This window comes from Falco rusticolus, chromosome 3 (genome assembly GCF_015220075.1).
Source record: "Falco rusticolus isolate bFalRus1 chromosome 3, bFalRus1.pri, whole genome shotgun sequence".
NCBI classification, from domain to species: Eukaryota; Metazoa; Chordata; class Aves; order Falconiformes; family Falconidae; genus Falco; species Falco rusticolus.
The window spans coordinates 43,891,786-43,906,856 of NC_051189.1; the positions used below are offsets into that span (position 1 = coordinate 43,891,786).

General features: G+C 38.3%; 1 protein-coding gene across 1 annotated transcript in view; it reads right to left on the reverse strand.

The window, feature by feature from the left end:
- NKAIN3 (sodium/potassium transporting ATPase interacting 3) overlaps positions 1-15,071 on the reverse strand; it is a 367,274-nt gene that overhangs the window by 12,341 nt on the left and 339,862 nt on the right. The window contains 1 exon segment of the mRNA XM_037382143.1: positions 11,267-11,327. Within this exon segment, the coding sequence (XP_037238040.1) occupies positions 11,267-11,327 (61 nt within the window).

A 15,071-nucleotide genomic window follows, 5' to 3' on the forward strand; every position in this document is an offset into this window, starting at 1 on the left:
TATAGCCCTGTTTTCAAATCTTTGCTTTAAAATCTGCTTAACATCTCTGCCTGTTGATGTCTTTTACTGCCAGGAGAGTTTCCTTCTTCCCCGACCCTTCCTTCCTTTACTAGTAGCTGACTTTGCTACTTTGACTGAATTTGATATACATGCTAAATAGTGTTCTCCCAGTAGCCCGAGGGTCAGGTATCAGCTTTTCTAGAAGAATACTGATCTGGTGATATCACTTTATGATATCAAACACATTAACACTGTAAAACATTTCCCTCTCAGATGAGGCAATTTTCATTTCCTCATCCTCCTCATTTATCATCCTGCCTTTTCTCCATGACCACCAGTGACCTCCTGTGTAGAAATCCTGCTTCACCACTGAACATCTGCTCCTTAGTGTGGAGCACTGTATGCGTTTCCTCCTCTGCAACTACACTGCTCACAGCTACACCTTGCTTAGAGGTGGCCTGCTTCAATTCTTGAGAAGGCAGACCTCAAGGCTTTCTACAACACATCTTCCAGGGTTTCAGCCTCTTTAAACTCCAAACCACATTTTTTCCTTTGCTAAGCAGACCATGCTGCCTTCAGTGCTGCTGCAGTCTTCCTCTCCACATCCCAGCAGAAAATCCCACATTCCGCCTCCCAGTAGGCAACCTTGTGGTCCTAATGTGCCTTCTCTGAATTCAAGTCTACGGATCAGAAACAGTGGATAAACTCTTTGTGTGATCTCCAGATTCTCAGTCCTCTCCTTTCAATCTTTTATCTCTGTGGATGATCACAAACCAGAAAGCTCTAATCTTCTGTTCATTCTTGCCTTTAGTTTTTGAAGATGGGAAAGCCAGCAAAATATCCCTTCTGTTGGTCAGTGTCATTCCAGCCTTCTCTACCCCCAGTACATGCACTATCAAGTCCTTCTATGGTACTCTCAGTCTGCCCCAGAATATCTGGCCATCCACTATTTCAGAGCCATTGTGGCTATATCTGCTAAGTCTACACTCAATCACATCCAAATACATCAACGAGTACTTATTTGTCTCTGTGAGTGTTTCTCTGCAAATGGGGAAACTTACTGCACATGACATTTTTATTACTTTTATTCTGCTTTATCTTCACCTTCAACTTGTCTTGCCAATCTCTTAATATTTCTTTTGGCATTACCATCTCTGTCACCAACTCAAATTAGCTCCTCAAAACCCCAAAATATAATATGACTGCATTTTCAGCTTTGAAAATAGAGCTAAGAATGTGGAACATTATAAAACTGGAGCTTACAATGGCCAGTGGTCTTCCCATATATGATGGAGTGAAAAAAGAACTGTCATGCATGTCAGAAAATGTGATGGCTAGGGAAATGGTTTTCTTGTTGTTAGAAAGTTGGTTTAATTTCATATTAGAAGAAAGATGAATGTGCAAAAGAGGAATAGAGTGTGTAACAGGATTAATACTCACTTTGGAGCTACCAGTGAATCAGTTTGCAAATGATAAAGAAAGATAATGCAATACTGACTTCATCAGTAAAAAATCCTCTCCTTGAAGAAAGATGAAGTAAAAAGTACACTTCTATGAAAACCTTGTAACTCTCAAATTTCAGTCCTCTAAAATAACACATTGTCATGGTTAAGGAGGAAAAGAAAATGAGTAGAAGTTAATGCCAAGAAATAAATCATCATATAAACGGTGACATAGCATTACTAGGTTTTTCTGCAGTAATATTGAGAAAAACCATATTAGCTATATCACCCATTTCAGTAAGAGAACACCTCTTGCTATAAATCTTGCTTCTCTTATATCCTGAAATCTGTAAGGCTATTGAAATAGTACAACTAGGAAATCTGAAAAGTACAACATATAGACAAAAAGGTCCAGTTTTACAAATAGGAGACATTTAGAAAGGTTATTTTATGAAGGGTTGAAGGTGTGATGAAATCAGAAATACAGTAAAAAGACCTAAAGAATAGGTAAAAATTCAACAGAATAAAGAGTTCAGCCAAACCCCCTTAAATTATTTTTTTAATGTCTTCTCCTTTCTCTTGTTTTTTGACTGTTGCTCTTCTAAGAAATCCTTGTAATACTTTATTTGCAAGGGTCTTTCTCTCACTTTTATTTCATCAACAATCAACATCTTTTCCAAACAAAATTGACAACTTTTCTTGGTGGAGCATGCTGTTTGCTTTTAGATTTATGAGATTTGGAGCTGAGATCTGCAAAGATAGGTAAGAATGTGGATAGTTAATTCTTGAGTTTTTTGATTTTGCCTCATTTTGAGAAAGTATACATTACCAAATAAAATGATCTTCCAAAATTACCGGACTGTGACCTGAAATCTGTGGCTTGGTTCAAAGTACTTCACTGACTTGTGCTGGTTAGCCATCTTCTTTTGAATTCATACAGTAGCTGCTTTGCAAAGTGGTTGTTTGAATAGCCTCTAAGGCTACAATGTATGATTACATACACTGGGATCCAGTACATACAGTGGGCCCCATATTGTATGACTTTTGTAATGGATACTTCCTTAAAACATGAAATAAGCAGCTTTGGCTTTTTTAGTGCTGTATTTCAAAGCTTAATATTGTTAGAAAGGAACTGTGAATAAACCTCATCTTCAGGAAAATTCAGTGGCCATCTCTCAGCTGACCTGATCTGCATGGATCTGTTTTCATTTTTGGAGCTATTGTCTGTAAGGAAAAAGGGAGGACATTTCTTTCTTCTAAAATGAAACCTCACCATCACTCTCTCAGGCCAAACATGGGCATAAAGGAAAAGGCATTGAGAACTCTGGCCACCTAAACTGCTAATCCATCCACGAGTCTGTTGAGTGTGTTAAACACGTGGAGATATGTATAACGGGAAGCTGTGGGAATACTTGTCTCAATTTAGCTCACAGAATCTCCAGATTCCAAGGTAACTTACAGCCCAGTGTAAAGCCTGATTAATCCTGTACCCTCCCTGATGCAGTACACAGCATTAGGACATGGGCACACCACCAAAGGCAGCAGATATTACAAGACAGAGCTCTTAGGCATGATGTGCTAACTGAGAAATTAGCACTCAAGCAACAGTAACAATGAAATGGATGTTACTTAAGGTGAGGCCCAGAAAGTAGGACTACTCATCTGCATGAAAATTAAGACCTGGGGGAGATGGCATTTACCCAGAAGAGTGGGAATTTTATAAGTTTCTTTTCAAGCTCCACAAATTAAAACAGACACAAAGCTGTGGCCACTTAGAAATGAAGAAGGAAGAAGATCAGTACTGGAAGTGGAAAATGGATTTGTAAAGAGGTTTCATTTTAATGGAGAAGATGGGTGAAAGGTAGGGACAGGAACAGGCACCACTTAGGCCTGCATGTGATGTCAAGTGGAAAGCTCGGGAGAGGGATGCTGGGTGCTGGAGTAAGACTGATTTAACAACAGATGCAATTTAAGTGAAAAGGCTAAGGTGCTGGCAACTGGGGTTTGGGGTACCATCCATTTAAAAGCAGATTTAATTTAAACAGAAAGGCCAAGGAGGTAGAAGGTGGAGACTAAAAGAAAATCAATATTAAATGAGCTAAGCAGAAGCCTGAATCAAATCAACTATTTAAAAACAGGGCATACTGAGTATTTGGGAGTGGCGATGCAACGCATGCACCTAAGAAATGTCAAGGAACTCTCAGTAAATCATATATCCCCTATAATCAGAACAATTCAATTTTATTAAGAAAATAAATTTACTATGGTAGTAAACCAAGAAACCATAAAGGAAGTTATGATCCCCAGTTTAAGGAAAATTATGTGATTGTAATTATATCTCTATTTGAAGTTAATTGTGTTTCAAGTATATATGTGTGTATAAGTATATATATGGGATATGGCATATAATATTCAGAGAATCAGAGAGTAGTTTGGGTTGGAAGGGACCTTTAAAGGCCATCTAGTCCCACCCCTTCTGCAATGAGCAGGGACATGCTCAGCTAGATCAGCTTGCTCAGAGCTCTGTCCAACCTGACCTTCAATGTTTGCAGGGATGAGGCATCTACCACCTCTCTGGGCAACCTGTTCCAGTGTTTCACCACACCCATTGTAAAAATATTCTTCCTTATATCTAGTCTGAATATTCAGCATCAACGGCAGAAATGAATTACATTTGCAAAACAGAAATTTATGAGGTAGTAGTGAACTAGTGTTTTAAAACTCTCCTTTCTAGTTATCAGTCGGGAAATCAATTCAAAGCTAAGGGGAGTCTGTATATAACTACATCTGAAACAGAGCATGTACATATGCAAACACATAACCATACATATACATATACATATACATATCCATCTACACACATATATACATATTATATACACGTATATATCTTTATTCAAACAGGTAAAAATTGTCCAACATATAACCAATATTGTTGTGACACATTGCTCTATTCAGAGAAATGTGTTAGTACTTTGTGCAAATAATGCACAAAAAATATTTTGCTTTCCATACAGATATTTCTAAATGCTTCATCTGTACTCCTGAAGTCCCATTTAATCCATTTTATATATATGTGCATATTTCTATAATCAGAACCCAAAATTATGGATGGAAGCAACTGATTGCAGCTCTGTACCTTTTGGCATCTGAAAGCTCACACAATTCATTGGTATACAAGAGATCTTTTAAAAAAATATTTAATCTTATGCTCCTAAACTCTCCCTCAACTTTGTACAAAAAAGAATGAGTGGGTAACTCTGACTTGATCAAAATGACCAAGTACTGTTTCGATGTATGAAGCAGATGAAAGTACGTATAATGTGCGGAGCCACCTGTAGTGCCAGCCAGCTGGCTCTGGGTACTCTCACTGGGTTTTCTCACTTGCACAGGGGCTTTGCAAAGCCGCACCATGTGTTCACTACTGCTCTCAACTACTAATATTCCAGGGAATATCAGATAATAATTATTTGTTAATGAAATAACAATGAAATTAATTGTTAATTAATTTGATGAAAGAAATAATGAAATAAATTTTGCTAAAGTGATTGAGGTGCTTCTTCCCTTCTGAATTTCAGGAAAAAATTTCTCTCTTCTGTTTTGTTGCAGCACAAACAAGCTAGCAGGCTGCAACAAGTCTTTTACCGTTGGTCAGATTCTCAACCTCTCTCTCTCTCTCTCTCTCTCTCTCTCCTCTCCCTCTGCTTCTTCCAGATCCCTCTTCACTGGCTGCTCCTCTTCCATACGGTTATGCTTTTATTTTACACCACCTCTGAGGTTTTACCCATGGTTGTGTGCTTTATATCTATGCACTCATTTCTGTAGGATCTAGAACAAATGCTTGCTCAGACAATGTAAAATAACTTCATGAAAATAGGAAAAAAAAGAAAAATTGATATAGTATGTAGTGGAAATTAAGCATAATGTCCTTGCTATATTTCTTCCTTTATTAAATACTTCAGAATTCATTGTGTTAGTTTAGCGTAGAAGTGAGCACGCATTTTCAGTTCATTCATACATTAAAGGTTAATGATAACTTGGAGGACTGTAAGACTATAGAGTGTTGTTAAAATAAGAAGTTATAATTTATGTTTCCTGTATGGGAGAAAGTGGAGTCCAGTATAGGTGGGATAGTAAATAGGTAAGTCTGCATCTAATCAACAAACTCCAGCTGGACAGACCTCTAAAGCCTACAGAAACTGTAACTTGACATTTGTCTCCATTAAATGTTTGGTAGGATTGGCCCGGGTCACAGCTGAACTTAGGGAGCCCCTGGATACTCCTGGTGCTATTTCTGATCACACTTCAACCTCTTCTTCAACTCTTAGTGGCATCTGCAAGGTGATGACAGCAGCTGCTGGCAGGGAAGGAGTCACTCCCTGGAACAGCCACACTGAAATGTGGGCAGCACCTCAATGCAAGGAACAGCAGGAACCACCTACCTATCATCAGCCAGATGTTTTATGGCATTGGCTGGGCTCCCTGGCTTTCCACATGTCACAGACCACATTCGAGTACAGCTATGTTAGACTCTTCATCTCTGCAGGAGCCCACATTCGTTTATTTTTAGAAAACTGTTCAGTTGAATAAACACAGAATACATTTCTGTTATAGATTCATTACATTTCTGTGCCTAGCAATACATATAGTCTATGTCTGGAGAAAATAACTGATGCTGCTGTTTTACCAAAACTAGTATATCAAAATTCTGGGGTTTTGGGTTGCCTGTCCAGATGAACAGAGAGATGCAAATGGCTTTTCAAGCCTTCCAAAAATCCTGATAGTCTCCAAAGCCAGGAGAATGCTGTTAACCTGGCAGCTATAGTACTCTTTCAGTGCCAGGCAGTAAAATTTATTATAATTTTAAAAGTCTCTGTCAAACATATTCATCTGTTGGTCAGTAACAACACGTTTTGTTTCAGTATCTCGAGTCCTCATGGCCTACAGGTGAGAGTGGTGAGTGCTAAAGCCCAGTGATGATCTGTGCAGCTGGCTGCTGTTTGGCAAGTTTCCTAAGTCCTCATTTTCAGCGAGGTAATTTAAGATAGTCATTGTTTGGGGCTGTTTGATTCTTGTATTGCCCAACAGAAATGTAGTGCAGCATCATCCTTCTTGGTCATCCTTGATGTTCACCATTTTATGATAAAACCTATATTTACTAGAAGGTAAATGGACTCAACCACATGGGCAATTGCAATTGTTGAAAAGATATCAGTAGTGGGTTCCCAAAAAGTCCTTAGTTAAGGAAAACTGCATATTTATATATCAAGGTAATCACACATATGAACATATATGGGTCTGTTCCTAATATTATCTATTGCTAGTTCTTCATTCATTTTGCAAAAAATAGTACATTTATAAGAAATTTATCACAGCTGGACCAACTGTGTAACTACAAATATTAAATTAAATGTGAGGAAAATATTCTTTCTCTCTTGTTTGATTACTGCCAACAGATGCTCTATGGTGTGTATAAATGTAATGCCATATGCCAGATAAGGCAAGGCAGTAGTTTTTCAGCAGTGGTAATAATGTATCTTGCTTTACTTAATACTGTCTAATGATGGCATATGGAGGTTCCTATTGATACCACAGTATGGGAAACTCTTCCTTTTGAAAAACAGATTCATCTTCCTCTCTGTTCTGAAAGTACAGCTGAGCTGTGAGTACAACTAACATAGGGGAGTGAAAAAACCCCACATTTTTTGTTTATTAATTTTGTTCTTGTGGTTTCATTTAGGGGATAAAGCTTTCCTCTGTGGTGAATGAAAGCTCTTTATCTTTGCTCATGCACGGAAGAGGTTTGAGCTTCCTTGGACTGACCTTTTGGTGCTTCAGTCTTGTTTTGATAATAAATGCTGAAATCACAATTGTAGTTTTGTGGCAAATCTTCCCCTCTGATTTAACACTTTTTTCCTTATGCAATTTGTATGCAACTCAGCTTCCACCCCCGAAATTCACATACAGTACAGAACTATCACTTCTGACATGTGTCAATGTCATATTTATGAACTAGTATTGAGCAGCAATAACTCCATCAACTGTCTCTCAAAAAAGTCCAGAAACTACTTAGAAATTTAATAATGATTTTAACAATGTATTTTGCCTAGTCTCCAGGCTCTGCTTTATTAAAACCATTCAGTATCTCTGACAAGGTGGCAACAAGCTTCTGACTTCATTTTTAGGAGAAAATGATTCACAAACAGGATAGTGACAGGCTTTTATGATTACAGATTTCACATATTCTGTTCCTTCAAAAGGGTTTATATAGATTGATAGATCTACAGAGAAAGAAATGAAAAAATGAAGGGAAGAGATATAAATAGACTTTTTCATTAGGATGAATGATGGAAGGTATTAACCCCACTACAGCAGTATACCTTTTACATGTCTTCGTTCTCATTCCTTTTGACCTGCTATCATCTCCCTTCTAAGTAAAAGTTAACTACGATCTGAAATGTAGGTAAGGTGAGCAATTGCTGGAAATAAATGTTTCCACAAGCATTATTACTGTTCAGAAAAGTGTCCATCAGCTGAAATGTCAGGCTCAAAATCCATTTAAGCACTGCACAGAGGCTAAACAGCCAGCTATTATTAATTTTTAAGTCTGCCTGACAGGTTTCAGACCAAGAACTGGGGTTAACTTGATACACTGTATATTGCAGAGTATATTTAATTAGGGAGGCTTTGACTCTCAGATGGCTGAGGATTTATTCTGTGCAAACTACTGCAAAAATATGATAGAATAGCTGCATCTACCTAAGAAAAGAATCTGCTGCATCGCATTAAAATGCTCTTTTGTTGCAGTTTCTTGGATCTTTATCCTGATGTAATCACTGTTTACTTTTAACCTGACTGTTTGGAAGCACCACGGTACTTCTCTCTTAAATACATTTTTCTTCATTATGCTGCAAGTTAGCAATGTGAATTTTCACAGAGTAAGTCTTGTTCTTCTCAGCTAATTACCAGGCCGAAACATTTTTCCACTGTGCCTTACACAAATGATTCTCCACTTAAAACATATCTGTGGCATTGCTATGAATGAGTTAACGTTTGTCATTAACGTATTTATCTATAAGCACAGAGGACTCTAAAACACAAATGGGCATTAAGACACAGGTTAGCAGAAAGTGAGATACTGAAGGGCTATTTAGTCGCTTTGGATTGGATTTGAGATCTTAGAAGGGAATAAAAAAAGTAACAAATCAGAAATTATTTCCCTCCACTGTTGTAAAATCTCCTATCTGTATCTATTCTGCTTCTTTGCTCCACTTCCAGCACGCTGCTCTGGCCCCTGCCCTAGGTCATCCTCTGCTAATTAAAAATATCTATTCACACAGGAGTCTAGAAGATTTTATGTAAAGGTACAAGTGAAAACGGCAAACTTGCCTATTCCTAACAAAGGACATTGAGCTAAATTACATCATACTTTCCAAAATGAGTGAGATGATTTTCACTTACAATAAAACACCACATTGGCATTTCTGGAAGACAAGCAGAAATTAAATGCAGATACCTGATTCCTTTGTGGAAAACAGGCACTGGGTTAGTTTTACATACCAGATCACCTTAGCACTTGATGTATTTTACTGGTTAATAAATATATCAGCTGCTCTCCACTCTCAGTGGTTTAAATGTCCATTGGTATCATACCCTACAAAAATCTCAAAAGACAGTAAGGTGGGCTCACAGTCAGAAGAAAGTGGGTCAGGCCTTGGATGTCAAAGACAGACTTCAGCCCAACTCTTCTGAAACAGACAAGTTTTCTAAGTGAAAAAGGCCCTTAACTTGACAATAACCCTCTTGTGAGGCCCTGAATATAAACCACACATACTCTTTATCAGGTGACTGCATTCTCCATGATCTTGTATTCTTTGGTGTGAGTTTTGTCTTTCTTTCACACATGCATAAAGCACAGATGTGTGAAGCACGCTATAAAGGACTAAACAAAACCAACAATAATACAGCATACTTGTGTAAAAAGTGAAGAGTCTGTCTTCCCAGGTACAGATATATTTGTGTTTGCATGTGGATATGCATGTACACACACTGTTACTCTTTTAAAGGCAGTGTAGTTTGTGTCTTCCTTATCAGTCTGCCAGCCTTCCTAATAAGTTAATGAAGCCTCCCTGTTCCAGGAATATAGTTACAATTGTCTTATAAACGAAGTTTCCAGGTATCTGTATGAAGCCCTAGCTACCATCATGACCCACCACATCCATACGGAAAGAAGTTGTCTCTGGATATCAATGACCAAACCCTCTTGTCTATACATCCCAAATTACAAAGCTGCCTTGCTGCTGCGCTGTCCTCTGCTGTTACCCTGTGTTACTGGTTCCTGACTGACTGGCAATTCCCAGCTTTCCAAGCGAGTGTTGTCGGGGCTGTTCCCCCTCCTTAGGACCTACTTTTCATGTTGCTTCTCCAACTGTTCATATTTCTCCTTTCCAGCACCAGTCTTTGTCCAGGCTTCTTGCACCTTTTCACGGTGCACTATGTGTACACCATGCTTATGACTCCTTCCCACTCTGTTTTATCTGAGAATCTCTTTGATGTATTTTCTTCCTTCTAGAAATCTAAATGAAAGTGTTAAAATAGATTTGACACTAATATCTGTCACATTATGATGGAGAACCGAAAGTTGTACAATTTGTAGCAATAGAAGAGTGTTTTGTTTATGGTCTTTCACACTGTTTTCAATCAAAAAGTCTGCTTTGCCATCACAGTCATGAATTACTTGAATTACCTTTTCAATAAGACTTTCCCAGATATTATCAAATGCTTTCCTACAAAATGAATTAATTTTTTCTACTATATTCATTTCATCCACTAGTGCTATTCTGTGAAGAAACAAAACTATGTTGAGATTTATGAATGAAAGTATACGAATAAAAGTTTGTTCATGTGTTATTTATCCTAAAGCCATAAAATGGTATTGGCATTTGTTCCCTTTTTTTTTTTTTTTCACCTAGAGGTAAGATATTTTACTGCTTAACTCCTCATGTACAAGAGGAAGTAACTGACATGATCATACGTTGTCCCTTTTTTAAATAGACTTGTTCTTGTATCCTCTCCTCTTTGCTCATCCGGTATTATTCCATTATCACCACTGCTTTTACCAATTGCCATGCTAGTCATGCGGGTATGGTGACCTTGTTAGGGAATCCTCACAATCTCTTTTCACACAGCATCCTACCAAAATGTTCAGCATATTCAGATTTTTTCAATGTCCATTTAATGACTTTCAATAAATATTTTTTTAAAGGTGTGCACATTTTGAAACTTCTTGAACAATATGGTAGGTAGGTTAAGAGCATGTGGTTAGCATTTTAGATGTGTGGTCTAGTTTCTTCTAAGTGTTGAACAGGTCTGTCTAATCATTGATAAGAGCGATACTGCACACTGTAAATGGCTTGATCTGTCATCTCCATTAACTTTACTGTTGATAAAGCTGTCATTTGGAAAGAACAGACTAAATGGCTTCAGGAGCTTTGATTCAAATTTAAATGTACATACATAAAGACTTATATATATATATATATGTATATGCAACACTGATCACACAGTTTTCAGCAGAGTGACTGGCTCACGCAAGGTGTTCATGGTGTGAACTCTATGAAGAAGTTTAGTAAGTACAATCCTGACACCTAGATAAGGTGTTACTACCAAAATAAGTATGTCTTTGAGCACAATTGTTTAAGTACATGAATGTCAGATTCTGCCATTTTTCAAACTTTGTTCTTCGCCTTGGTAGTTAATGCAAGACTAAGTCTCACCCCAGGTACTGTGGCTCCAGAGATGGAGAGGTGTGTATCAGTACTTACAGCTGTCCTCCTCCTCCATGAAAATACTGATCACGTAACAGGCATACACAAATCCAATCAGCTGTATGAAACAAGGGGAAAAGCAATCATTAGAACACATTGAACACTTGTTAAGCTTTTAGTACAATGGTATTAAATACAAGCATCACAGATAAATTTTAAAGAAGATTTGCTTCCATTTCCTGTATTTATATGTAGATTTCAGTGCAAATGGTCACAAACAGCTAAATTAAAGAGACTTTCTCTCTTTTGCTCACCCTGTCCCACTGAGATCAGTATTGATGAATACTACTATTGAGTAATACTGGTGGAAAACACTTGGACCTTGATGTTCATCTATTACTTGCATTCCTTTGTTTGTTCAGTGCCTCTGTTTTCACATGACTTTGTTCATATGAATGTGGGCCCCCTAAGCACCTAATTTATGTATTAAAAAGATAAAATATTTGTTGACATAGTAAAGCTTGCGTGGAATCCGCAAGACATGTTGTTTTGTGCTGCATATAGTGTTCCAGTGAAGAGCTGTTTGGCGAAAGTTTAATTTGGTATGTGAAGTGTCACGATATAGCTGAACAGTAAAGCTGGGTTAGGATTCATCAGCGTCAGGACATACCTTATCAGAAGGGCTTATCAGTAAATCACATTAACTATGCAAAAAATGAGCAGGCTTATTTCCTCAAAGGGCAACACAAGCAAAATCATACCATTATTTCCAAAGAAGGTTCCACAAAAACATCCTCCTCAACCCGATCTGTGTCACTTGTGCCACTGAGAGGAAGGGATTAAGATCTTTAGGATCAGGGGATAGAAACTCTGGTCATTTGCCTTCCATATAGACAAAATGTTTTCTTATGCCTACCACCAAAGAAGAAGAAAATCCCACTGGGCCAGGAAACCTATTAAACTGCACTGCCCAGACACGTCCATCCTTGAGAAAATATTGTTTGTGCAGCTGTACACAATTCGTGCTATCTGAAAGCCTTGAAAAGACTGTTCATAAGAGATTTCTAAAATAACCCAGAGATTAGTTTTAAGAAAACTCCTTTTTCTCTGGTCCATTCAAAAAAATCTAATTAAAATAGTTCTTTTAAGGGTGTCACGGATCAACCATCTGAGAAAGAGGTAATTTAATAGTATCTAGACAGGTATAAGCTCCTTCAGAAGCACAGAAATCATTCCAACCTGCTTTCTGGTTGGGCTGCATGAGGAGCTTTACAAGCAGCTCCAAAAGCCTCTCTGCAGACAAAAAGCTTGTCCACACAAGGGAATTCAGGGAAGTTACGATGAATTAACTAAAGCTGTGAAATCAATGCACATAAGATAAAGTACATTAAATCCCTGTGTGGCCTTTCCCATTCAGAAATAAAGTGGCCTTAGTTCACTGCAGCTTAATCCTCCTCCAAGGGATTAATCTTCCCCACGGAGAATTAAGCTACAGTATGCTAAAGCTGAGTTACTTGTGACTGAGAGCTCCCACAGCCCCGCGGCACAGTCCTGTCAGGGCTGCCTCCCCAGGGCAAACACCTCGCTGGTCTTTTGGGAAAGTGAGTTGAACCCAGCGTTCCTCTGGCTCTGAGCAGGCGGCAGGATCAGCAGCTTCCTTGGCTCGTTTTTGGGTCCCGTTTACTAGGGTGGTATTGCCACAGCCTCTGTCAGGTGGACGGACACCACTTTGTCCTGATGCTCTGAGCCAGCTAAACGCAAAGCAGCTCTGGAGGAGGTGCTCTCAGGAGGCTGTGCCTGAGCTACACTGTGCCCTGCATCATGGTACCTGCCGCTGGATGGGACCTAGAGCCAGGGCTGGCTGGCTCCGTGCCAGCCCACCTTTACCAGCTGAGGACTCTGTGGGCGGGTGAGAGGAGCCCAGCCTCCTGCTATTACTGAAAATGGGATCTTGTGGTTGTGCTGCCCTGCACCTCCAGGACCAGCACTGCCTTACAGACTCCTTGATGGATTAAGCAAATTTTTTCCCTTGAATGTCACAGTTTAGAGCATCTTTCAGGTATGATAAGTGAAGCATTATGATACAAAGGCTTCCCAGGGACCAAAAAAACAATCATCCTTGAGGTACATAGATTAAAAAAAACCTGCATTAGTACCACACAAATACCAGAAAACGTGACTTTTCATGAGGGAATGACACCTGTTTAGTTACAATATTTCTTGTTTAGCATTCGTGTTTTGCAGTTTGACTTTGTAAGTCACTTGGGTGTGTTTCTTTTACCTAAACATGACCAATTAAAGCTGCTGATTAAATAATGAACAAGATAAAAATTAATTGTAGTACAGCTTATGGGTTAAATGTTTGTGAGGGAAGATCAAATATTTAGAATTATTTACCATATCCCAATCATGTATTTCTTTGTTGTTTCTTCTTATTAGAATTCTGTATTAAATTAACTTTACTTTTATGAATGCCATTCCTTCTTTATATGTACTTGTGTACTCCATATACATGCATATTAAATGAGATATCTATCCGTGAGGGCTTCCAGCAAATTTCTCACACATTTCAGATGTTGGACAGGTGGTTAAAGCACAGAAAGAGACTTCCACTCCAGTATGTAATAAACCACCTGACTATAAAGAAGAAAGCAACAGGGAAAATTACTTTAAGAGGTCTTCTGTCCAAAAAGTATGGGGCATGGCAAGCCTGGTGTTTTAACAGTCCTAACAGCTTACACCTTGCTCTTTCAGCAGATCTTCTCCTTGAAGTAAATCTTTTCCCACTCTCTTCAGTGTTTGAAACACAGTTTGTCTAATCTATGGCCTTCTTGCAATATCAGCAGCGTCTCTGCTTCTCAGTATTTCTTTGTTTTTCTAAGCATTAGTAGATAAATATTCCTCACTCAGATAGGAATCACTGCCACCTGTTGTGTTTATGGCATATACTTTTTTTAAAATACACCATTTCCCCCCCATCTGTTTAGTTATTGATACCAGGAGAAATAAAAAAATACATCCACCCTCTCACAATTTCATGGTCTTTTCCAGTGGAAAAAGAAAGATCAGGTCTCTAATCACGCTGGGAGGTATCATAAACCACCATCTTCCAAGAAAGTATTTTTGTAATTAAATGGCAGAATGCACATTTCTGAAAGAATAAAGTAACAAGAAAGAAAAGGGACCCTTTAGCATCAATTGTCAGGTATTGCTGTTCAGAGGCATACAGCAATGTTTGGCTTGTAATTGACATACTAGTAATTATAATTGGGTAACTGATATATACAGTACAATTAACATGAAGTGATAAAGTGGGAATATACCCTTCTACAGATGAGACCTGTTTCTAGATACTTAGAATTACAGCCACCACACTGTGAATATTTTTATAAATGAATTAATTAAAACATCTTATTTTGCTTTATTGATGGACACACTAATAAAATATTTATTCCAACAAATTACTTTTGCTATCTTGATTAACCCAGCTGCTGTTTAATTAATAAAGTTATGCTCATGTGAACCCATCTAGCCATCATGTTAATTGCCAATTTGCAGTGAGCTGACTGATGTATACTGCCTGGTTTCATGATATTGAAAATGTTGGCTATTGGCCTGGCACCAAGTGATAGACTTAAATGTGTGTTCCCTGATAACTAAGGACAATATGATGTAAATGAGCTGGAGAATTGCTCATCTTGAGTTTCAGTAATGATTCAAAGGGACCAATGAAGTGGCTGGAATAGGATGACCAAGGCATCAAAAGTCACTAGCCCCTGAAAGTATAAATGGGAGCCTCTGGTTTGATCCAGAGAGCAATGTAGATTCCAAGGTGGACTTGTCTTGACAGTGCTGAGTTTCA